General features: G+C 45.3%; 1 protein-coding gene across 1 annotated transcript in view; it reads left to right on the forward strand.

Moving 5' to 3' along the window:
* The window catches only part of adissp (adipose secreted signaling protein), a 98382-nt gene that overhangs the window by 28025 nt on the left and 44842 nt on the right, over positions 1–25515 (forward strand). Inside the window, exon 3 of the mRNA XM_048544455.2 lies at positions 15136–15274. Coding sequence (XP_048400412.1) covers positions 15136–15274 — 139 coding nt within the window. The remainder of the gene's footprint in view (positions 1–15135; positions 15275–25515) is intronic.

The raw sequence follows: 25515 nt of genomic DNA on the forward strand, positions 1-25515 counted from the left end.
TTAGAATCCTTCCAAAACCCCTTCCTTGTGCCAAGTCTTATTCACGCAGCATCCCTGTTCTCCTTGACTTGCATTTGCGTCCTGGTTATGTTGCAACTTGATTTTAAAAGCTCCCTTCTTGTTCCTCTGACCTCTCAGGACCTTGGCCCAGCTCTGAAATCTCTTCCAGGCCGACAATGCACCAACATATCTGCACATATCGATTTTCATCCTCAATTATTAGTTGACGAGCCCTTCAGTTCTGGAATTTTCTCTCCTAATCTCTCAGGCTCCCCTCTTTATTGTGATGCTCCTTAAAACCTCTCTTTGACTTAGGTTTTTTTTCCCCTAGTCTTCTGTCCCAATAGCTCTTTCTTTGCTCAGTGTCAGATTTTGCAGGTTTACCTCTCAGTGCAGTGTCTTGATGTTTGCCCACCTTTTAAGAGTGCAATATTAATGAAGGTGGCTGTTATTATGAATGTGAGTTTGCTCACTGAGCTGGAAGGTTAGTTTTCAGACGTTTCGTCACCGTTCTAGGTAACATCAGTGAGCCTCCGACGTGCTGGTGTTAGGTCCTGCTTTCTATTTATCTGTTTAGGTTTCCTTGGGTTGGCGATGAACAGATAAATAGAAAGCGGGACCTAACACCAGTGCTTCGTTGGAGGCTCACTGATGATGTTACCTAGAATGGTGACGAAATGTCTGAAAACTAACCTTCCAGCTCAGCGAGCAAACTCTCATCCAGAACCTCAACCTGACCTACAAAGCTACAAATCTTCTCAAAACTCGCCAGCAGTTATTATATTTGGCATGTTTTGTTGTTCTTCCATCTCCAACATTCTGTCGGACAGTGAGCTAAATAATTGCTCAGCGGTTTTATGTGACAAAATACGCATTGTAATGTGGGAGGAGAGTGGATTCATCATCAAAGCCTTTCCTGTAGAACATCTTAACGATATATCACAAGAGACGTCAGTTATCCCTCTCTCACCGTGAAAAATGTTGCTGAACTTTGATTTTGAAAGCCTGCAGAAAAGATTTACAAGAGTGTTGCTAGGGTTTGGAAGGTTTAAGCTATGGGGAGAGGCTGAATAGGCTGGGGCTATTTTCCCTGGAGCATGGGAGGTAACCTTTACTTTGGAGTTTTTATTAAAACCATGAGGGACATGGGTAGGGTGAATAGTCAAAGTCTTTTCCCAGGGCAGTGGAGCTCCAATCTAGAGGGCAAAGGTTGAAGCTGAGAGGGGTGACATATAAAAGGAACCTGAGGGCCATCGTTTTCACGCCGAGGCTGGTGTGTGTATGGAGTGAGTTGCCAGAGGAGGTGGTAGAGGCTGGTCCAATCGTACCACTTAAAAGGCATCTGGGTGGGTATGTGAATAGGAAGGGTTTGGAGGGATATGGGCCAAATGCTAGCAAATGGGACTAGATTCATTTGAGATATCTGGTTGGCATGGATGAGTTTGAGTTAGACCAATGTTTTGGGCCTGGTGGCTGTTCCTCAGAACTGCTCTGAGAAAAGGATCACTGGACTTGAAACGCTAACTCTGATTTTCTCTTCAGAAGATGCCAGACCTGCTGAACTTTTCAAGCAGCTTCTACTGTTTGTTTTCTGACTTAAAGCATCTGCAGTTCTTTTTGGCTTCCCCTCTGTGTTGTGGTTAGTTTCACATGTTTGTTGATTTATGCCCAGCTCTGCCTCTCCAGGAGCTCTCCTGACCCCTCTACTGTCACTAACTTATCAGACTACAGACTCCACAACCAGGGCTAGGTGTGGCGGATTCTCCTTCAGTTAAACATTGGGAACTCTGTAAATATTTATTCCAGTTCTCGGTCACTACCAATTTTGATCTCCACCTAGAAACTATATTTTAAGACCGGATCGGATTGTTTGCAAGCTGATGGATTGGAGCAGTCATAGGCCATTGGCCCCTTGATTCTACTGCATCATTCCATACTATATTCACTGATCTGTTTGTTTTGAATCCCACACTTTCCATTTACCCCGAATTAACCTCTGATTCCCTTGACTGACAAGTATCTTGAACTCTCAATGAGCTGAGTGGCCTACTAATGGTTCTGCATACCTCTTAGTTCTTTTGAGAAGGTGACCAAACAGGTAGATGAGAGTAAACCGGTTGTGGTGATGTGGATTTCAGCAAGGTGTTCGATAAGGTTCCCCACAGTAGGCTATTGTACAAAATGCGGAGGAATGGGATTGTGGGAGATATAGCAGTTTGGATCGGAAATTGGCTTGCTGAAAGAAGACAGGGTGGTAGTTGATGGGAAATGTTCATCCTGGAGACCAGTTACTAGTGGTGTACCGCAAGGGTCGGTGTTGGGTCCACTGCTGTTTGTCATTTTTATAAATGACCTGGATGAGGGTGTAGAAGGATGGGTTATAAAGTTGTAGACGACACTAAGGTCGGTGGAGTTGTGGGTAGTGACGAAGGATGCTGTAGGTTGCAGAGAGACATAGATAAGCCGCAGAGCTGGGCCAAGAGGTGGCAAATGGAGTTTAATGCAGACAAGTGTGAGGTGATGCACTTTGGTAGGAGTAACCGGAAGGCAAAGTACAGGGCTAATGGTAAGATTCTTAGTAGTGTAGATGAGCAGAGAGATCTCGGTGTCCACGTACACAGATCCTTGAAAGTTGCCACCCAGGTTGACAGGGCGGTTAAGAAGGCATACAGTGTTTTAGCTTTTGTTAATAGAGGGATCGAGTTCCGGAACCAAGAGGTTATGTTGAAGCTGTACAAAACTTTGGTGCGGCCGCACTTGGAGTATTACGTACAGTTCTGGTCATCGCATTATAAGAAGGATGTGGAAACTTTGGAAAGGGTGCAGAGGAGATTTACTAGGATGTTGCCTGGTATGGAGGGAAGGTCTTGCGAGGAAAGGCTGAGGAACTTGAGGCTGTTTTCATTAGAGAGAAGAAGGTTGAGAGGTGACTTAATTGAAACATATAAAATAATCAGAGGGTTGGATAGGGAGAGCCTTTTTCCTAGGATGGTGACGGTGAGCACGAGGGGGCATAGCTTTAAATTGTGGGGTGAAAGATATAGGACAGATGTCAAAGGTAGTTTCTTTATTCAGAGAGTAGTAAGGGAATGGAACGCTTTGCCAGCAACAGTAGTAGATTCCCCAACTCTAGGTACATTTAAGTCGTCATTGGATAAGCATATGGACGTACATGGAATAGTGTCAGTTAGATGGGCTTCAGATTGGTATGACAGGTCGGCACAACATCGAGGGCCGAAGGGCCTGTACTGTGCTGTTATGTCCTATGTTCTAATATTCAATAATCGCAACTCCACTGCCGTGGGCTTGGGAGTTCCGAAGTCATACAGCACTCTGAAGGGGGAGAAATGAAATCTCCTCCGCTATGCGATTAGTAAGAATTGCTGATGCTGGAATCTGATAACACAACGTAGAGCTGGAGGAACACAGCAGGCCAGGCAGCATCAGTGGAGCAGGAAAACTGACGTTTTGGTTCAGGACCCATCTTCAGAAATGGGGGAGGGAGTAGGGAGCTCTGGAATAAATAGAGAGGGGGGGTGGGGCGCCGTCAGGCTGGGGAGGGTAGGAAGATGGTGCTAGGTGAGTGCAGGTAGGCAGTGGTGAGGATTGGTCAGTGAGTTGGGATGTGTGGATAGGTGAGAGAGAAGACCGACGGGTCAAGGAGGTGGGGATGAGAGGGAGGGTTGGTCATGGGATGAGGCTGGGGATGGGAGATTCTGAAAGTAGTGAAGTCCACTGTTGAGACCATTGGGTTGTAGGCTCCCAAGGTGGAATATGAGGTGCTCCTCCTCCAGTTTCTGGGTGGTGTCGTTGTGGCACTGGAGGAGGCCCAGGATGGACATGTCGTCCAGGGAGTGGGAGGGGGATTGTTTGTGACTGGAAGGTGTTGTTGATTTGTAGTGAGCTGAGCGCAGGTGTTCTACAAAGCAGTCTCCAAGCCTGTGCTTGATCTCCCAATGTAGAAGAGGCCACATTGGAGCAGCAGATGCAATGTACCATGTTAGTGGATGTGCCAGTGAGCATCTGTTTAATGTGGAATGTTTTCTTGGGGTCTGGGATGGAGGTGAGGAGGGAGGTGTAGGGGCAGGTGTAGCACTTCCTGCGGCTGCAGGGAAAGGTGCTGGGGGCTGGTGTGGAGTGTGGGGAGTGCTTCCCCAGCCCTGCCCCTCCTCCCTGTCTTTGTTTCTCAGCTCACTTCCCCCTCCCCGTTTCTGCAGAAGGGTCCCGACCCCAAAACATCAGCTTTCCTACACCTCCGCTACCTGGCCTGCTGAGTTCCTGCAGCTCCACACAGTATTATCTCCTTCTCTCTGCCTTTGTAAAAGAGGCCCCTAATTCTGAGTTATTCGTGAGAAGAAATGTCCTTCCCACATTTGACCTTTTGAGATCCATTCGAGGTCTCTTCTCCGTATCACCACTCAGCCTCTAAACTCCGGCCTGTCAAACCCGTGTTCTTAATCATGGAATCCCTCCATGTGTAAAGGTGTATATATTTAACCCATCATGTCCACACCGGCCCTCTGAAGATCATCTCACCCAGACACAGCGCCCCCCCACCCCAGTTCATCACTACCCCTGCATTTCATATGGTTAATCTGAGTAGCTTGCACAGTCCTGGATGCTATGAGCAACTTAGCATGACCAGTCCACCAGTGCAAACTCCACACCTACAGTCACCCGAGGGTGGAATCGAACTCCGGTCCCTGGTGCTGTGAGGCAGCAGTGCTGACCACTGAGCCACCGTGATGCTCATTCAGTCTAGCAAAGCCTCCTTTTAAACTGTCTCCAAAGCATTGCAGATAACAAAGTGCGGGGCTGGATGAACACAGCAGACCAAGCAGAATCTCAGGAGCACAAAAGCTGACGTCTCGGGCCTAGACACCCCTCCAGAGAGGGGGATGGGGTGAGGGAACTGGAATAACTAGGGAGAGAGGGGGAGGCGGACTGAAGATGGGTAGAGGAGAAGATAGGTAGAGAGGAGAGTGGGGAGGGGATAGGTCAGTCTGGGGAGGACGGACAGGTCAAGGAAGCGGGATGAGGTTAGTAGGTGGGAAATGGAGGTGTGGCTTGAGGTGGGAGGAGGGGATAGGTGAGAGGAAGAACAGGTTAGGGAGGCGAGGTCGAGCTGGGCTGGTTTTGGGATGCAGTGGCCCTCTCCCCATCCCCCTTTTCTGATGAAGGGTCTGGGCCTGAAACGTCAGCTTTTGTGCTCCTGAGATGCTGCTTGGCCAGCTGTATCCATCCAGCTCCACACTTTATCTTGGATTCTCCAGCATCTGCAGTTCCCATTATCGCTGATCCACAGCATTGCAACCTTCTTAGGGGCATCACAGTGGCTGAGGTTAGCACTGCTGCCTCACAGCACCAGGGCCCTGGGTTTGATTCCACCCTTCAATGACTGCCTGTGTGGCGTTTGCACATGTCTGTGTGGGTTCTCTCTGGTGCTCTGCTTTCCTTCCACAGTCTAAAAAGATGTGCAGGCTAGGTGGATTGGCCATCCTAAACTGCCACTGGTGTTCAGGTAGATTAAGTGGGTTATAGGGGAATGGGTCTGGGTGGGATGTTCCTGAGGGTCAGTGTGGACTTGTTGGGCTGAAGGGCCTGTTTCCATGCTGGGAGGATTCTATGAATTTTTAAGTAAGGAGACCAAAACTATACACCATATTCAAGACATGAAGCATGACACTGCCTTTATGTTTTCATTATGGTAATGAAAAACGGTAGCCTCAGCATTAGCTGCCTTCAGTGTGTACTCCATGTGAATACTAATGTCCTGTGACTTATCCATTGGAACACCTGGAACCCTTTGCATTTCGATTCTCTACTCGTCTGTTTGTTTAATGCTCTTCTTTAATTCTTTCTGGCTGAATAAACAATTTTTACATTTTTTGCAAATCACATTCCAGCTGAGATTTTATTTAGCCCGTTCTGTCTTAACCTTGGAGCAAGTTTGTGGATGTTCTTTTCATGACACACCATCGTGCCTGTTTTTGTGAGATCTGCACACTAGCTCCTGTGCCTTCATGCCACTTAGCTAAGTCATTTGTAGGTGTAAATTGCAACCCCAATGAGACTCCACCCATCAAACAAGGACCTATTTATTCATAATCAAAAACAGAAATTGTTGGAAAAGCTGTGTAGGTCTGGCAGCATCTATGGAGAGAAAGCAGAGTTAACAATTCGGGTTGAGTGACCCTTGCTCAGAAGAGTAAATGTTAAACCACTATCAGTTTTTTTTTGGTTTTTTTTGCACTCTCGCTCGCCCTTCCGAAGAGTGTCAGGAGTTTAATTTGGATAAATGCAAGGTATTGCATTTTGGTATAGCAAACAAGGGCAGGACTTGTTCAATTAAAAGTAGGGCCCTGGACAGTGCTGTAGAACAGAGACCTAGGGGTTCAGCTACATAATTCTTTGAAGTTTGTGTCACATGTAGAGAGTGTGTTTGAGAAGGCATTTGGCACACTTGCCTTCATTGTTCCAATCATTTTGAATAAAGGAGTTGAGACTTCATGTCGAGGTTGCACAGGAAGTTAGTGAGGCCCCTTCTAGAGTAGTGTGCAGTTTTCATTGCCCTGTGAGAGGAAGGTATTTTTCAAACTAGAGAATTCAGTAAAGATTTACCAAAGTGATGCCAGAGATGGAGTGTTTGAGTTATAAGGAGGTGCTGGATAGACTGGGGTGTTTTCTCCTGGAGTGTAGGAGGCTAAGGCGTGACCTCTTGTAAAGGTTTATACAATCATGAGGAGCAAAGTGAAGTTAAATAGCAAAGCTGTTTTCCCCAGGGCTGTGGGTTTCAAGACTTAGGAGGTAACGAGAGAAATATTTTAAAGAAGTGAGGATTAACTGTCTAACAGCTCAGTGTGGCTTGTGTGTGGAATGAACTGTCAGAGAAAGTGATGGATGCAGGTATAAATACAATGTTTAAAACACATTTTAAATGTATCAATAAGAAATGTTTTGGAGGGGTAGGGGCCAAGTGCAAGCACATGGTACTAGCTCAGTTGGGAACATAATTGGCAGGCACTGATTGGACTGGAGGGTCTGTTTCCATGCTGTATGACTGTCTCATGCGCTGTCTGTCTTGCGTGCTCTCTCTCGCACTCTTATCTGGCAAGATCATTAAATACAGTTGAGAACTCTAAAGAAAACACACCATGCTTAGAATGCGCACCATGGTCCTGTAGCTTTGCTGCCTAAAGGAAACAGCATGCCTACACAAGATGAAAATAAATATGTTAAAAATATCAAGTGTAGTAAGCTGACTGGAATGAGAGGAAACCTACGTATACTGGTTAGCTGTGCTGAATGACCTGCTTTCTGTCCTGTATGATCTGCCTCTTTCTGGGAGAGGTTTAGCAAGTTTTTCCAGTGTTCTGATCAGTTGCCTTTGAAAGGTGTACTGGATCCAAATTATTACCGAGCAAAAGCTGGCCCATAGTGCGTGCACCAGCTCAATTACGGAGTGCCAACGTCCCTGCACACCACTTCTATCCAAAAAAAATCTGATGCTTTCTCCAATGCCTCCGTTGAACCTGCGTCCATGTGTTCCAGACAGTGAGCTCCACACTCTAATGGAATGGGCTGCCCATGGAGGCTGGTACAAATCATGTTTAAAAGACATCTGGCTGGGTATATGAATAGGAAGGGTTTAGATGGATATGGGCCAAATGCTGGCAAATGGGACTAGATTACTTTTAGGATACCTGGTCATCGTGGACAAGTTGGACTGAAGGGTCTGTTTCCGTGCTGTATATCTGTATGACTGTACTCACTGTGTGAAAAGGGGGTTTTGTTTTTCCCCTCTCTAATCACTCTTTCTTCATTTGCACATCAGTTTAAATCTCTGATGTCTTGTTCCTGTTTCTTTTACTTGTGGGAACAGCTCCACCCTATCTACTCTGTCCAGCCTGTGCGTGATTTTGAAGGCGAGCCACTTTGGCGTCCTCTCCTTCATTGTTGCCTGCAGAATGATTTTAAGACTTGCAAAATAATACAGACTGATCATGTCTGTCCACTAATAATGTATTCCAGCTGAGCCTCATTGGATCGCTCAGCAGGGAGCCAGCATTGCCTGATAGGGCCAATTGGCATCCCTGTATGCTGTCTGTGGAGAGATTGAATGAAGTATAGTGTAAATTTGTTGATTTGGTTATGGAAAGCCAGGTCTGCATGATTTTGAAGTGATTTGATTTTAGTAAGAAGTGCTGACTTAATGGTACCTTGCTTGGGCCGACACCTCAGAACTGCTGTTTCAAGAAGGCAAATCACCACCTCAAGGGTAATTAGGGACGGCCAATAGGTACTGGCTCAGCCAGTGACACCCACATCCAAAGAGAATTAGTAAAGAGTAGAATTCCAAAGGAGAGGAGAGCAAGAGTAGAGGGACAAAAACAGAAATTTGCTGGAAAAGCTCAGCAGGTCTGGCAGCATCTGAAGAAAACAACAAAATCACAGTTAACATTTCGGTGCCGGTGACCCTTCCTCAGAACCAGACCCGAAATGTTAACCCTAATTTTTTTTCTGTTTTTTTTCTTCTTCACAGATGCTGCCAGACCTGCTGAGTTTTTCCAGCAAATTTGTTTTTGTTTCCGATTTGCATCTGCAGTTCTTCTGGTTTTTATTCAGGATTAGAGGAGAATGCGTACAAAAATAGTTAAAGGTGTGAGAGTGTGCTTAAAACTGCACGTGCATCCTGGACTTCATAAATAGGGTGCAGAGGTTTTTTAAATTTAAAAAAAAATGGGGTTAGTACGTAATCTGTTTGTTAATCTCACTGATCTGGCCTTAATTGGAGCATTGTCCCATGCACCACTCATGGATATTGAAGGCCTGAGAGATGCGCAGGAAGGAATGTCTGTGGGAATGAGGAACTTCCAGTGGTTCAGATTGTAGAAGTTCTTGCTCATCTAAAAGAAGGCAGGGTCAAGTGCAGGCCTAAGTGAGGCGTTTTGGCAGGAGGTGGGGAGACACCGTTCCATGTGGTAGAATGATCAGTGATAATATGATAATTTTAAAGTGATTCACTTTTTTTGCTAAATTAGCATTCTGTTTTGTGTCACATGGTTAGGATCTGGAATGCAGTGCCCGAGTATGCAGTGGAGGCAGTTTATCCTGGATTTTAAAACCAATATTCAATTGCTATCTGAAGAGGGATAATGATCAGGGCTTGGGGTGGTGAGGCAAGGCAGAGTAGCGGAATAAGATCAGTTGCTCTTGTGTTGTCAATGCTCTACAAGTGAAGAAAGGCTGAGAGTAAGCAGATCTTGAGCTCAAGGGGGATAATGACTGAAGGTAGGAGACTGACTGACTGATTTTGATATAATTTATTTATTGCCAGGGCACCTTGTCACAAAATACATATTTTTTTATGGTGTTGCCACACGCTGGTGCTTTCTTTAAAATACAAGACTATACTAATACATAGAATATAAAGGCAGAAAAATGAAGAAATAACGAAGTGTCCAACTTTACAGTCGTTCTTCTTGTCTACTTAACAAAGATTGGAATGGAAATCCTGTCAGAGGCGCAAAACTTCTTCGAGGTGGGCATACCTAGAAGAGATGCAGCAGTGAGTTACTACTAAATGCCTTCAAGGCAGAGATCGACAAATTCTTGATCTCACAAGGAATCGAGGGCTATGGGGAGAGTGCAGGAAGTGGAGTTGAAATGCCCATCAGCCATGATTTAAATGGTGGAGTGGAGTGGAGTGGACTGGATGGGCCGAATGGCCTTCCTTTCACTCCGTATGTCTTATGGTTTTTTTAAAAAAAAAACCAAAAGAACTGCAGATGCTATAAATCAGGAACACAAACAGAGGTTGCTGGGAAAGTGCAGCAGTCTGGCAGCATCTGTGAAGGAAAAATCAGTTAATGGAACTGTCACTGGACCTGAAACATTAACAAGCATATTATCGAGATGATGAGGTCTCAAGATGCAGAGGGATCTGGGAGTGCTAATACATGAATTATAAAGGTTGGGAAGTAACTAATTAGGAGAGCTAATTGGTTATCATTTATCATGAGAGGGTTGAATATAAATCTGAAGAGGTTATGCTCCTGTTATTTAGGGCACTGGTGAGGCTGCATTTTTGGCACAGTGGAACAAAAGCAGAAGTTGCTGGAAAAGCTCAGCAGGTCTGGCAGCATCTCCTGAAGGAAAATAAAATCAGAGTTAACGGTCGCTGGACCTGAAACATTAATTCTGATTTTTCTTTTCTTCACAGATGCAGCCAGACCTGCTGAGCTGTTCCAGCAACTTCTGCTTTTGCTGATTTGCAGCATCCGCAGTTCTTGTTTTTATTTGGAGGCACAGTGTGTAAAACGCTACATTTGACAAACTGGAAGGAAATTACCGACAAAGGTATATGAACATCAATTGGCTACAAAAAGACATGACCAATACTTGCACAATTCTATCCACGTGGATAAGAAGAACAACCAATTCGACTGGGACAGCACCAAGATCCTTGGACAAGCAAAGCCGAGACACACGGGAGTTCCTAGAAGCGTGGTACTCCATGAAGAAAGCCTTTTAATGAACACAGAGCTCGACCCCATATACCCTCCACTGCGAAGGAAAACTGGAAGTGAGGTAATCCAACTCGATGGACTCCAGATGTCAAATAACAGGTGGGAAACACAACTGTGCTTGATCGGAGGCTGCACTGATGATGTTGACCAGACAAGCTAGTGAAACATCTGCGGGAAAAACAACGAACCAGCTCAGCAAGCCAACTAACAACAATGTTGTGCTTCTCAGTGATGCCCATCTTCCTAATTTGAAGAGTGAAGAATAAAACCTGGAGTGTTGGCCTTACTGCTTGAAAGAAGGCTGTAAAATCGGTGGAGCGATCTAGAGAAGGTGTATTAGACGAATGGAAATGGAAGTGCTATCTAATGAAAGAATGTTGCTGGGGCAGCCTTGTATCTGCTCTAGTTTAAAGGAGGAAGTGATGACTTGAATGAAATGTAAGATGCAAGAGACCTTTGTCAATGTGGATGTGGACAGGATTTCTTCTGTTCTGAGAGAATTTGGAACTAGGGAGTTGCCCATTTAAAACCAAGAAGAGGCTTTTTTAAGATATCAAAGTGTGAAGCTGGATGAACATAGCAGGCCATGCAGCATCTCAGGAGCACAAAAGCTGATGTTTCGGGCCCAGACCCCCCTCCAGAGAGGGGGATGGGGTGAGGGTTCTGGAATAAAGAGGGGGAGGTGGACCGAAGGTGGAGAGGAGAGTATAGGTGGGGAGGTAGGGGATAGGTCAGTCCAAGGAAGACGGACAGGTCAAGGAGGTGGGATGAGGTTAGTAGGTAGGAAATGGAGGTGCGGCTTGGGTTGGGAGGAAGGGATGGGTGAGAGAACGGGTTAGGGAGGCAGAGACAAGTTGGGCTGTTTTTGGGATGCAGTGGGGGGGGGTGCGGTGGTGGGGAGGGGAAGAACTGGGCTGGTTTTGGGATGTGGTGGGGGAAGGGGAGATTTTGAAGCTGGTGACGTCCACATTGATACCATTGGGCTGCAGGGTTCCCAAGCGGAATATGAGTTTTGTGGCGCTGCAGGAGGCCCATGATGGACATGTCATCTAAAGAATAGGAGGGGGAGTTGAAATGGTTCGCGACTGGGAGGTGTAGTTGTTTATTGCGAACTGAGCGGAGGTGTTCTGCAAAGCGGTCCCAAAGCCTCCGCTTGGTTTCCCCAATGTAGAGGATGCCACACAGGGTACAATGGATACAGTATACCACATTGGCAGATGTGCAGGTGAACCTCTGCTTAATATGGAAAGTCATCTTGGGGCCTGGGCTGGGGGTGAGGGAGGTGGTGTGGGGGCAAGTGTAGCACTTCCTGCGGTTGCAGGGGAAGGTGCCGGGTATGGTGGGGTTGGAGGGCAGTGTGGAGCAAACAAGGGAGTCACGGAGAGAGAGTGGTCTCTCCGGAAGGCAGACAAGTTGGGGATGGAAAAATGTCTTTAGTGGTGGGATTGGATTGTAGATGGCGGAAGTGTCGGAGGATGATGCGTTGTATCCGGAGGTTGGTGGGGTGGTGTGTGAGAACGAGGGGGATCCTCTTTGGGCGGCTGTGGCCGGGGTGGGTTGTGAGGGATGTGTTGCTTTTAACTTTTTTTTTCAGTCTTTCAAACCGTTTTAGCAGAAAGGCAGTGGAAACGTTGAGAGTTGAGAAGGCATGTATAGAGGGCCATTCTTGGGAAGTCGAGGAATTTCTGAGAACATCCAGCCCTAACAGAGTCTTGCTGAACACGTCTCATAATAGTCGCACCTTGCAGTGTAATGTGTAAACTGGGAATTAAGCAGCCTACGAACTTCATAATCATTAAAACAAAAGATCCTGAAATAACTCACTCTATATTTCTGGAATCTTAGGTTTCTGCATTCTGATGTGAAACAAAAAAGCTCACGTATGCCTTCTAAAAGTTAGCTGTTCCTTTTTTAATTTTAAAATAAAACATAATTCATTTTATAATTAGATTGCAAGTGAAGGGTGTGATGTTCTGAACTGCTGCCCGTGTGAATGCTTAGAGATTGGCTCCTTCTCAAATAGCATCACTGTTGCTGCACGCCAAGAGATCCTGTTGACCAGGTGCTTGATTTAAACTTTGTAAACGATATCCGAGAGATCACGAGATCGTTGCAGGCAGCTTTCTCTGAGATCAGATTAAACCTCCGTCCTGCTCTTCCAACTGTAATATCCAGGTTTAGTTGCTTCAGACTTGCGAGAGAGTCTGGGATGAGAGGGTGCAATCTCAGAATAAGGGGCTGACTATTTAAGAGATGAGAAGATTTCTTATTACCCCGAGAGTCATGAATCTGAGGAATTCTTTACTCTTTAAAGGGCTGTCAAGGTGACCTATTCAGTGCTGCGATAGACAGCTCATAATCAGTCAGGAAACCCAGGGCCAAAAGCAGAAGTCGCTGGTAAAGCCCAGCAGGTCTGACAGCATCTGTGAGGAGAAAAAAATACAAGTTAACAGTAGGGTCACCAAATCTGAAATGCTAACTGAGTGGTATTATCAAGGGACTGTCAACCCAGAGACGTAGGTAGATTCTGGCACCCAACGTTCAAAGCCTGCCACAGCAGATGGAATTTGAATTCAATAAAAATCAGGAAATAAGAGTCTCATGATTGGGGCAAAATCCTTTTGGTTTGCTAATGCCTATTTGTGGAAGGAAATCTGCTGGCCTCCATGTGACTTTTTTGGTTTAATGTTCTGGGGATATGGGTTCAAAGCCCAGCATGGCAGATGGTGGATTTTGAATTCAGTAAAACAAAATTGTAATAAACGAGCCAAATATTAGCCATGGTCTGACCATGATTGTCGAGTCAACCCATTTGGTAATGTAGTAAGACATAAGATTGACAAGTCGCCAGGCCCGGATCAGATTTGTCCTCGGCTGCTTTGGGAAGCGAGAAATGCAATTGCTTCGCCACTTGCGAAGATCTTTGCATCCTCGCTCTCCACTGGAGTCGTACCTGAGGACTGGAGAGAGGCAAATGTAATTCCTCTCTTCAAGAAAGGAAATCGGGAAATCCCCGGCAATTATAGACCGGTAAGTCTCACGTCTGTCGTCTGCAAGGTGTTAGAAAGGATTCTGAGGGATAAGATTTATGACCATCTGGAAGAGCATGGCTTGATCAAATACAGTCAACACGGCTTTGTGAGGGGTAGGTCATGCCTTACAAACCTTATCGAGTTTTTTGAGGATGTGACTAGAAAGGTTGATGAGGGTCGAGCTGTGGATGTGGTGTATATGGACTTCAGTAAGGCATTTGATAAGGTTCCCCATGGAAGGCTCATTCAGAAGGTCAGGAGGAATGGGATACAGGGGAACTTAGCTGCTTGGATACAGAATTGGCTGGCCAACAGAAGACAGCGAGTGGTAGTAGAAGGAAAATATTCTGCCTGGAAGTCAGTGGTGAGTGGGGTTCCACAGGGCTCTGTCCTTGGGCCTCTACTGTTTGTAATTTTTATTAATGACTTGGACGAGGGAATTGAAGGATGGGTCAGCAAGTTTGCAGACGACACAAAGGTCGGAGTTGTCGTTGACAGTGTAGAGGGCTGTTGTAGGCTGCAGCGGGACATTGACAGGATGCAGAGATGGGCTGAGAGGTGGCAGATGGAGTTCAACCTGGATAAATGCGAGGTATGCATTTTGGAAGGTGGAATTTGAAAGCTGAGTACAGGATTAAGGATAGGATTCTTGGCAGCATGGAGGAACAGAGGGATCTTGGTGTGCAGATACACAGATCCCTTAAAATGGCCACCCAAGTGGACAGGGTTGTTAAGAAAGCATATGGTGTTTTGGCTTTCATTAACAGGGGGATTGAGTTTAAGAGTCGTGAGATCTTGTTGCAGCTCTATAAAACTTTGGTTAGACCGCACTTGGAATACTGCGTCCAGTTCTGGGCGCCCTATTATAGGAAAGATGTGGATGCTTTGGAGAGGGTTCAGAGGAGGTTTACCAGGATGCTGCCTGGACTGGAGGGCTTATCTTATGAAGAGAGGTTGACTGAGCTCGGTCTCTTTTCATTGGAGAAAAGGAGGAGGAGAGGTGACCTAATTGAGGTATACAAGATAATGAGAGGCATGGATAGAGTTGATAGCCAGAGACTATTTCCCAGGGCAGAAATGGCTAGCACGAGGGGTCATAGTTTTAAGCTGGTTGGTGGAAAGTATAGAGGGGATGTCAGAGGCGGGTTCTTTACGCAGAGAGTTGTGAGAGCATGGAATGCGTTGCCAGCAGCAGTTGTGGAAGCAAGGTCATTGGGGACATTTAAGAGACTGCTGGACATGCATATGGTCACAGAAATTTGAGGGTGCATACATGAGGATCAATGGTCGGCACAACATTGTGGGCTGAAGGGCCTGTTCTGTGCTGTACTGTTCTATGTTCTATAAATCTGGTCTGCATGTGACTCCAGACCCACCACAATGGGTTGACACTTATCTGCCCGATGGGCAATAAATGCTGGCTTAGCCTGCAGCACCTGTGATTTAAATTTTTAAAAATTGTTTCTAGAACGCGTAGGGACTAGGAGTCAAGAGGTTTGTGGTATATATCAGGCTGAGAATGGGCTGGTTTTTTTATTTGTTCTGAAACTCTTCCTGTTTCTCTGTCGTTCCAGGTTGGTTTCTTGAAGATCAGTCACAAATATGAAATCACGTTTCTGCTGCCAGTTTCCCAGAACCTGCGGCAAGAGACCCACTCTGTCCCCCTGGCTAACCTTTACCTGAAGCTGATTGACATTGCTCCAGTAGCAGAAGGTGAGAGCCCTTTCCAAGTCATTGGGAAATGGGAGAGATTAGCAAAAGGACTCTGGGCAACATGAGGGAAAGCTTTTGCATTGTAGGGTTATTGTTTGTAAAATCTCTGGTGGAAACCCAGATTAATAGTGGCTTACGGAAAGTAATCGGATACGTACTTCAGAGGCAATCTTGTTAAATTAATCAACAGCACCAAATTGCTGTTTCCTGTTTGTGGGACTGTGCTGTGCGTAAAATGGATAAGATATTTCTACCGAGTGGCACATTGGATTCCAAAAGTGCCAGGCATGCTTGCTTTCATTTGGTCAGAAGCATTGGATATAGGAGTTGGGGTGACATGTTTGCAGCTGTACTGGACTTTGGTGAGGTCACTTCTAGAACATTGCATACAATTCTGGTCACCCTTCTATCGAAAAGATGTTATTAAACATGAGAGGTTGCAAAAAGGATTTACAAGGGTGTTGCCAGGACTGGAGGGTTTGAGCTATAGGTGAGGCTGATTAGGCTGGGGCTTTTTTCACCTGGAGCTTTGCAAGTTGAGAAGTGACTTTTATATATACTCTTATAAGATCATGAGTTGTGTAGATAGGGTGAGGGTCTTTTTCCTGGGTGGGTGAGTCCAAAATTAGAGAGCATAGAGAAGAAAGATTTAAAAGGGATCTAAGGGGCAACCTTTTCACACAGAGCGACTCGGTGGCTCAGTGGTTAGCACTGTTGCCTCAGTGCCAGGGACCCAGGTTCAATTCCACCCTCGGGCCACTATCTGTGTGGAGTTTGCACGTTCTCCCCATGTCTGTGTGGGTTCCCTCTGGGCGCTCCGGTTTCCTCCCACAGCCCAAAGATGTGCAAGGTAGGTGGATTGGCCATGCTAAATTGCCCAGTGTTGAGGGATACGTAGATTGGGTTGGTTTATAGGGGATTGGTCTGGGTGGGATCCTCTGTGGGTTGGTTTGGACTTGTTGGGCCAAAGGGCCTGCTCCCACCCTGTGTAGGAATTCTGAGGGTGGTGTGTGTATGGAATGAGCTGCCAGAGAAAGTGGAGGAGGCTGCTACAATTACAACACTTAAAAGGCATCTGGATAGGTACATGAATAGGAAGGGTTTAGAGGAAAATGGGCCAAATGTTGGCAAACGGGACTTGGTCAGTTTAGAATATTTGGTTGGCATAGATGTAGTCTGTTTCCATACTGTACAGCTCGGTGATTCACTGTGAAATTGTTTGGGACCATCAAAGATCATGATCAGTGGTAAGGTTTTGAAAACGAGAGCAAGGAGCTTATGGTGGTGCTGTGTATATAACGTTAATTTGGTAGCAACAGGCGTACTAGTCTGTTCTCTAAAGGAAGGATGTGATTGCACTGGAGAGGGGAGCAGAGCTGATTCACCAGGTTGTTGCCTGGGCTGGAGTACGTCGGTAATGAAGAGAGATTCAATAGTCTGAAATTACTTTCCTCAAGCAGAAAAGGCTGAGGGAGAATCTCATTAAAGGGCACTAAGGTGTGAACATATGAATGTAAGGAACAATGTAGGCCACTTGGCCCTCCGAGCCTGGCCCACCATTCAGTAAGATCATGGCTGGACCTGATTTTTAACCTCAACTCAACATTCCTGTATACCCCTGATTTAATTCTGGTTGTCAAGAGTCTAAATTCTGAGGGGTGTAGACAGACAGGATAAATCAGGAGAAACTTCTCTCCTTAGTAGAGCAGCCAGTAATAATGGGAGCTATGTTTTTAAGGCAAGGTACAAAAGATTTAGAAGGAATTTAAGGAAAGAAAAATTTGGCCAGTGGATACCTGGAACTCACTTGAAGGCTACAGTCCAAGGATGGAAAATAGGATTGAAGTAGAGAGATGTTTGACTAGTGTAGAGAGTGGGCTGAAAGGCCTCATTTTTGTGCTGTAAAGTTCTCCACTCTTCAGAAAAAGCTGGAGAGGAATTGACAAGGTGGGTACTTAATAGAAGTCCCTACTGGGTAGAGAGACTAGAACTAGGGGACATGGCTCAACAATACGACATATTTAAGGAAAATTAATTTTCCTTAAGGTCTGTGGAACTTTCTACCCCATCAGCAATGGAGACAGGATTGTTGAACATTCTTTTAATGCAGATGTTGATTGTTCCTTGACTTACAAAGGAGTCGGAGTATCCTGGAGTGTAAGCAAGTGTGTTCAGGCCACTATTAGATAAGCCACGATCTTACTGAAGCAGGCTATCTCCAGCCGCCCCCCCCCCCCCCCCCCCCCCCCCCCCCGCCCTGCGCACACACACACCTGCGCTACGTATTCTGTGATTCGACGTAAACTGTAACGGATGCCAGTTTAGTTCCTGGTCCCAGCCACAGAGCTTCTGCCTGGCTTTTGAAAACACAGCCTGCATATTTTTATGGGGCCATCTTGGGGCTGAGGTTTTAATGTTTCATCTGACTGAGGCTTGAGGACTGGGGTTTTAATGCCTCTACTTCCTCCTGGGAGGGTGAGGAAATTTGGCATATCCACAAAGACACTTACCAATTTTTGTAGGTCGCTTTCTGTGGTGTGTCAACAGCTCTTATGACCGCAAGAAATTAGAGTCGTGAACACAGCCCAGCCCATCACACAAACCAGCCTCCCATCCATTGACTCCAACTGTTGGATACCTTTTTTTGCTTCTTAGAATAAGCAGTCATCGATAGGTAAAAATTGAGGATGTTTATTAAGGAGCATTCTGATTGCCAAGAATAAACATGTAACTGCGTTGATTCAAGATTTGGCTTACGTTTTTGAAATATTAAAACACTGATAGCTTTTTCTAATTTTACATTTTGACTTCAAGCCTTAGCAACACAATAAGCCAGTTACAACATGGTATTCCATGAGTAAGTCACTTGACTTGAACCTTTGTGACATCAGTTAGGTTTGGTTTGTGGTAGTTGTATAGTGCTTAGATAAGCTGTTCAACACTGTGTTTGTGACATAATCGTATTAGCAGCAGAAACAGACTTAACTGTTACATGATATTAACTCCATCAGATAAGCTATTTTCTTGTAACTCCACCTCATCTATACTTCCCATTGCCTCAAAAGCAACCAACATAAGCAAAGACCCCTCCCACCCCAGTTATACTCTCTCAACCTTCTTCTGATGGGCAGCAGATATAAACTTTTATACACAAGTATGAGTAGATTCATGATCAGCTTTTCCCCCTGCTGTTATCAGACTTTTGAACGGATCTCTCAAATGTTAATTCTGGTCTTTTTTTCTTTGCGGATGTATCACTGTATTCTGCACTCTGTTCTATTACTCTAATGCACTTTGTATAGTACGATCTGCCTGTTTTGCATGCAAAACCATACTTTTCACTGTATCTTTGTGCATGTAACAACAATAAATCAATCAATTGATCGATTGATTGATGTCTGTGAGCCCAGAGTGGCAGGAAGGGAGTTAGGAGAAGAAATGGTGCTGCAATAAGCTCAGTCTCCCCAGATCACCCACATCCTCAGTGATCCTGCAGTTGAGATCTAATCCACGGGAGATCAGCAGTCCTGGTACGTCCACACATAGTAACAGAGAGAGAGAGACACACCACATGCACACACAGCCACGCACACGCAGAAGCTTATTCTCAGTTTGTGTTTGCAGCTTGTCTGATTTATGATATTATCCAGGCTTCAGCCTTGTTCCACTGGCATGGTAATGGCCCAAAGCTGTTTTGTATGAGACCCATGGGAGATAGAGATTTCATTCCACTGACTCTACTCTACTCTACTCTATTTGGGAGTTTTACTTATGTATCTGCTATTCTTAGGATTTAGCCAAGTTGGTCCCTATTGCTCTCTTAAACAAGGCAGCCTTTGAATTTCGTCTGCTGACCGCTGCGTTTGCCACATGTCTGAAACACGCAGGATTAGAATTTGCCATTTTATATTTGCTAAACGCTCATAAATCATACCTGAGATTTTATCTTCTCTTTCTTTCTCTCTCTCTTCGTCTTCTAAAAATGCGCAGCCGTTATTCTGCCATGCCTCCAGCCCGAACACAATAGGTTCGGAATTAATTAAAAAATTAAACCATGTTGAGGCAGCTTCCAATAAATCAGGCAATGTATCAGGCAGCAAGTGAAGTCTCTGGGGGTGACCTTCGATACTGCACTGCAGTTAGAGAATTATTTCACAGGCTGATTCCTGTACCGGGCACTGGGATAAATCGTAATGTCCTTGGGGGCCCTGAGGTTAAATTCTGAGGGCAGCTGGCAACAAATTGTGGGTCGGACCAGCTCAAGTGTCCAACAGGCATTCCAAGTGAGGTGTTTAAAACTCGATAAATGATTTGGTCAGGTTGACGTGGAGACAGTATTCCCTCTGGGAGGGGTCGGCAACAAGGGGACGTCCCCATCCTATTGGAGCCAGGCTGTTTGGGATTTACACCAAAAAATGCAGTGCCATGTTTCCAGAAGCCTCCCTGAATTCCAAGGTAGAGATTAGCAGACTTTTAGCTTGAGGGATAAAGAGTAACAGTAGGCAAAGATAGTTGAGGTTTTCATTTAAGTTATTGGTTCGTTCAGAGGCCTGGTGGAGACCCAGGTAATGTTCTGGGGACCCGGGTTCAAATCCCGCCACAGCACCTGGTGAAATTTGAAGTAATCAAAAACCTGGATAACAGACTATTTGATGGCCATGAATCCAGTGTCGATTTGTCAGGAAAAACCCATCTGGTTCACTCATTCCCTTTTTAGGGAAGGAAACTGCCATCCTTACCTGGTCTGGCCTACATGTAACTCCCAGACCCACAGCAATGTTGTTGACTCTCAACTGCCTCTGGGTGGCTAATAAATACTGACCTGGCTGTGATATCCACGTCCTGTGGCTGAAGCAAAAAAAGACTGGTGTCACTGGCTGGTCAACACTTATTCTCCCAGTGACAGTGGCTGTAGTTTTCTGAAGGGTCTAGGCCCAAAACGTCAGCCTTCCTTGCTCCTCTGATGCTGCTTGGCCTGCTGCGTTCATCCAGCTGTACACCTTTGTTATCACTTTTATTCCCCAGTCCCTAGTTGGCCTTGAGAAGATGGTGGTGAGCTATCTCTTGAACCGATGCATGCTAGGTGCTATAGGTGTAGTCGCAATGGTGTTAGGGAAGGAGTCCCTGGATTTTGACCCAACAACACTGAAGGAAGAAGGGTATATTTCGGTGTTTGTTTCTTTTCTGATGCCTTAGTCAACGTCTGGTGCCCCTTCCAGTTTCATTCTTCTCTAGTGGCTGATATGTTTGAATGGCTTGCAAGGCCATTTCAAAGAGCAATCAAGGCATTGCTGTGGGTCTGGAGTCACATAGGCTGACCAGGTAAGAATGGCAGCTTCCTTCCCTGAAGGATATTAGTAAACCATATTATGACACTGGACAATGATTATCGTGAAACTAGGCCTTAATTACAGAATTTTAGTTATTGAATTTACCAGAACATTGGCCAATGTATCTAGATTACTAGTTTAGTGACCCCTTCAATGCCGTCATCTCCTCCAAAAATGTGACTTTGTCAGTGCTCTGTAAACCTGATAGGATTTTACAACAATTAATGATGGTTTCATTTTGGTCATTGTTAGGTTTTGTTTCTTTTACATACCACTTTTTAAAAATTGAATTCAAATGCCCCCATCTGCTGTGTTGAGTTTTTTGAGCCCAGGTCCTCAAAACTCTCTGGATTACTAGTCTGGTGACAACATCACAAGGCCAGTGTCTTCTCTATTTAGTGTAAACTTGTATCAACCGTGATTTAATTGAATGATGAGGAAGCTTGAGGGGCCGAATGGCTGTCTCCTTTACCTAGTCTCCTAAACAATTCACCAATATTTTAGAAAATGTATAAAATATAAAAAAAACACTCGCTGCTTGAATTTCTGGTTTATGTACATTGGAGTGAAGTACAGCCGTGCGTTTGAGAAACAGTTGGCGTAGTTCCGAAGCTCATCGTGTAGGGGATGCTCGAGAAAGGAAGCCAGCTGAGAAAAACAGACTTTTACAAAGCCTGCTGAGTTTGGGAGGAATAGGAATGACTGAGGAATGTGATGGGTAAGGAGGGAGTGGATTTGGTGCCAGCCAAGTGGACTGGAGCAGTTGAAGAAAGCAGTTTGAACATAGAACAGTACAGCACAGAACAGGCCCTTCAGCCCACGATGTTGTGCCGACCATTGATCCTCATGTATGCACCCTCAAATTTCTGTGACCATATGCATGTCCAGCAGTCTCTTTAAATGACCGCAATGACCTTGCTTCCACAACTGCTGCTGGCAATGCATTCCATGCTCTCTCAACTCTGTGTAAAGAACCCGCCTCTGACATCCCCTCTATACTTTCCTCCAACCAGCTTAAAACTATGACCCCTCATGTTAGCCTTTTCTGCCCTGGGAAATAGTCTCTGGCTATCAACTCTATCTATGCCTCTCATTATCTTGTATACCTCAGTTAGGTCCCCTCTCCTCCTCCTTTTCTCCAATGAAAAAAGTCCGAGCTCAGTCAACCTCTCTTCATAAGATAAGCCCTCCAGTCCAGGCAGCATCCTGGTAAACCTCTGAATCCTCTCCAAAGCATCCACATCTTTCCTATAATGGGGTGACCAGAACTGGACACAGTATTCCAAATGCGGTCTAACCAAAGTTTTATAGAGCTGCAACAAGATCTCACAACTCTTAAACTCAATCCCCCTGTTAATGAAAGCCAAAACACCATATGCTTTCTTAACAACCCTGTCCACTTGGGTGGCCATTTTAAGGGATCTGTGTATCTGCACACCAAGATCCCTCTGTTCCTCCATGCTGCCAAGAATCCTATCCTTAATCCTGTACTCAGCTTTCAAATTCCACCTTCCAAAATGCATACCTCGCATTTATCCAGGTTGAACTCCATCTGCCACCTCTCAGCCCATCTCTGCATCCTGTCAATGTCCCGCTGCAGCCTACAACAGTCCTCTATACTGTCAACGACACCTCCAACCTTTGTGTCGTCTGCAAACTTGCTGACCCATCCTTCAATCCCCTCATCCAAGTCATTAATAAAAATTACAAACAGTAGAGGCCCAAGGACAGAGCCCTGTGGAACACCACTCACCACTCACCACTGACTTCCAGGCAGAATATTTTCCTTCTACTACCACTCGCTGCCTTCTGTTGGCCAGCCAATTCTGTATCCAGACAGCTAAGTTCCCCTGTATTCCATTCCTCCTGACCTTCTGAATGAGCCTTCCATGGGGAACCTTATCAAATGCCTTACTAAAGTCCATATACACCACATCCACAGCTCGACCCTCATCAACTTTTCTAGTCACATCCTCAAAGAACTCGATAAGGTTTGTGAGGCATGACCTGCCCCCCTCAAAGCCGTGTTGACTGCATTTGATCCAGCCATGCTCTTCCAGATGGTCATAAATCCTATCCCTCAGAATCCTTTCTAACACCTTGCAGACGACAGACGTCAGACGTCAGACTTACTGGTCTGTAATTGCTGGGGGTTTCCCTATTTCCTTTCTTGAAGAGAGGAATTGCATTTGCCTCTCTCCAGTCCTCAGGTACGACTCCAGTGGAGAGTGAGGATGCAAGGATCCTCGCAAGTGGCGAGTCAATTGCATTTCTTGCTTCCCAAAGCAGCCGAGGACAAATCTGGTCCGGGCCTGGCGACTTGTCAATCTTAATGTTTGACAAAATTTTCAGCACATAGAAAATTACCACCTTCATTACCACCTTCTCAAGGCCAATAAAGGCTTGCCCTGCACATGGCGCCATGTCCCATAAATTAACAAAAAAATGTCTTGCCAACCTTTCATTGCGAAGGCCTCGGGAAGAAATGTTCCCCCAATGACTGAGTGACATGATGGAGATCGGTGAACTAACCTCAGGCCAGCCATTCAAACTAAGGGCCTTCTTCCAGCTGTACTACTAATTCCTACAGGTTTGCAAAATTCAGAGAAGCTTTCATTTTCTTCAAAACATAAGTGTCTTTCTGGAAAAACACAAGTCACGGATTGAGCTGATGTTAATAAGCTGATGTTAATAATCTGACTCACCGAGGATCTGTAGTTTTGATCCAATCACAGACAGGTGGCCTAGTGAACAGCTCCAGCCCTGATAAATTGCCCTAACAGCTTAGTGGTCCCATCTGTAAACAGTTATGTGCCGGAACATTGTGGGCAGCAGCTGCAGAAATCTTTACTCGTTAGATTGTTTGCATGTTGAGGGATTTCTTTGATTTAAAGACTCAGCACGACAACAAGCATTAAAACTTTTACGAGAGGTTCCAAGACCAGTCATAACAGCAACATTATCTAATATGAAAAACGATGAAAAGGGGCCAGAGTCAGGATGGGGAAAGCTTGGTCAGAGAGGACAGTCTTGACACAGCCTTGTGGAGCATGGGTCAGAGGCAGATTGGATTGAGGAAGAAATTTATATCCCTGAGGGCTTTGGCACTTGAAGACACAGGTTCGGAGGGAGCAGTGAAATCCCGAATCCGGGGCTGGGGGAATGTGAACGCCCTTGGGAGGTAGTAGGCTAGAAGGCAATTCATATAGAATGTCCAACGCTTTACAAAGTATTCGGAATGGGTGAAATAAAACTGATCTCCATGGAGAGAGAAACATGTTGAATGTTTCAATTCAGTGTTTTTGTCATTCGAGTATTTTCAGTACTTGGTTTTTGTTTTGACTCGGATTTCGAGCCATGCTTCACTTTTGTCCCCTCAGAGGGTGCTGTGTCAATGACAGTAAGAAGATAAAAGGACATGCTCAGTTAGCTGAAGTATTCCAGACAGCCTATAGTGAGACCAAAACTGGCTTCAGTTAATTTGAGGGGAACTGGTTGTGTCCAGGGTAAGGGGGAAACAAAATCATCTATCAAATTCTCGATTATTTAATAGTGACCTCTTCTTTTTACTAAATATTCACCCATGTTGTGTGATGGGTTAGAAGAAAGAAGGACTTAGAGCTGTAGAGTCATAGTTGTACATGACAGCAGACCCTTTGATCCAAATTGTTTATGCCAACCAGATATCCCAAATTAATCTAGTCCCATTTGCCAACATTTGGCCCTTGCCTCTCTCTTAAACCCTTCCTATTCATTTACCCATCAGATGCCTATTTAAATGTTGTAATTGTACCAGCCTGCCCCACCCAGTTACCAGTTTGTGTGCAGGATAGCAAATGTTGTCCCCTCCTTCAAGAAGGGAAGGAGGGGGAATCCTGGTAATTACAGACCAGTGAGCCTTACTTCAGTTGTGGGTAAAGTGTTGGAGAGGATTATAAGAGGATTGAGAATCATCTAGAAAGGAATAATTTGATTAGGGATGGTCAACATGCTTTTGTGAAGGGTAGGTTGTGCCTCACAAACCTAAGAGTTCTTTTGAGAAAGTGACTAAGGAGGTGGATGAGGGTAAAGTGGTTGATGTGGTGTGTATGGATTTCAGTAAAGTGTTTGATAAGGTTCCCCATGGTAGGCTATTGCAGAAAATATGGAGGCATGTGATTGAGGGTGATTTAGCAGTTGGGATCAGAAATTGGCTAGCTGTAGGAAGACAGCGGGTGGTGGCTGATGGGAAATGTTCATCCTGGAGTTCAGTTCCTGGTGGTGTACTGCAAGGGTCGGTGTTGGGTCCACTGCTGTTTGTCATTTTTATAAAATGACCTGGATGAGGGCGTAGAAGGATGGGTTGGTAAATTTGCAGACGACACTAAGGTCGGTGGAGTTGTGGACAGTGTGGAAGGATGTTGCCGGTTACAGAGGTACACAGATAAGCTGCAGAGATGGGCTGAGAGATGGCAAATGGAGTTAATGCGGAAAAGTGGGAAGTGATTCACTTTGGAAGGAGTAACAGGAATACAGAGTATTGGGCTAATGGTAAGATTCTTGGTAGTGTGGATAAGCAAAAAGATCTCGGTGTCCACGTACATAGATCCCTGAAAGTTGCCACCCAGGTTGATAGAGTTGTTAAGAAGGCATACGGTGTGTTAGGTTTTATTGGTGGAGGGATTGAGTTTCGGAGCCATGAGGTCATGTTGCAGCTGTACAAAACTATGGTGCGGCTGCACTTGGAGTATTGCGTACAGTTCTGGTCGCCACATTATAGGAAGGATGTGGAAGCACTGGAAAGGGTACAGAGGAGGTTTACCAGGATTTTGCCTGGTATGGAGGGAAGGTCTTATGAGGAAAGGCCGAGAGACTAGAGGCTGTTTTCGTTAGAGAGGTTAAGAGGTGACCTAATAGAGACGTACAAGATAA

This window comes from Stegostoma tigrinum, chromosome 1 (assembly GCF_030684315.1).
Source record: "Stegostoma tigrinum isolate sSteTig4 chromosome 1, sSteTig4.hap1, whole genome shotgun sequence".
Lineage (NCBI taxonomy): Eukaryota > Metazoa > Chordata > Chondrichthyes > Orectolobiformes > Stegostomatidae > Stegostoma > Stegostoma tigrinum.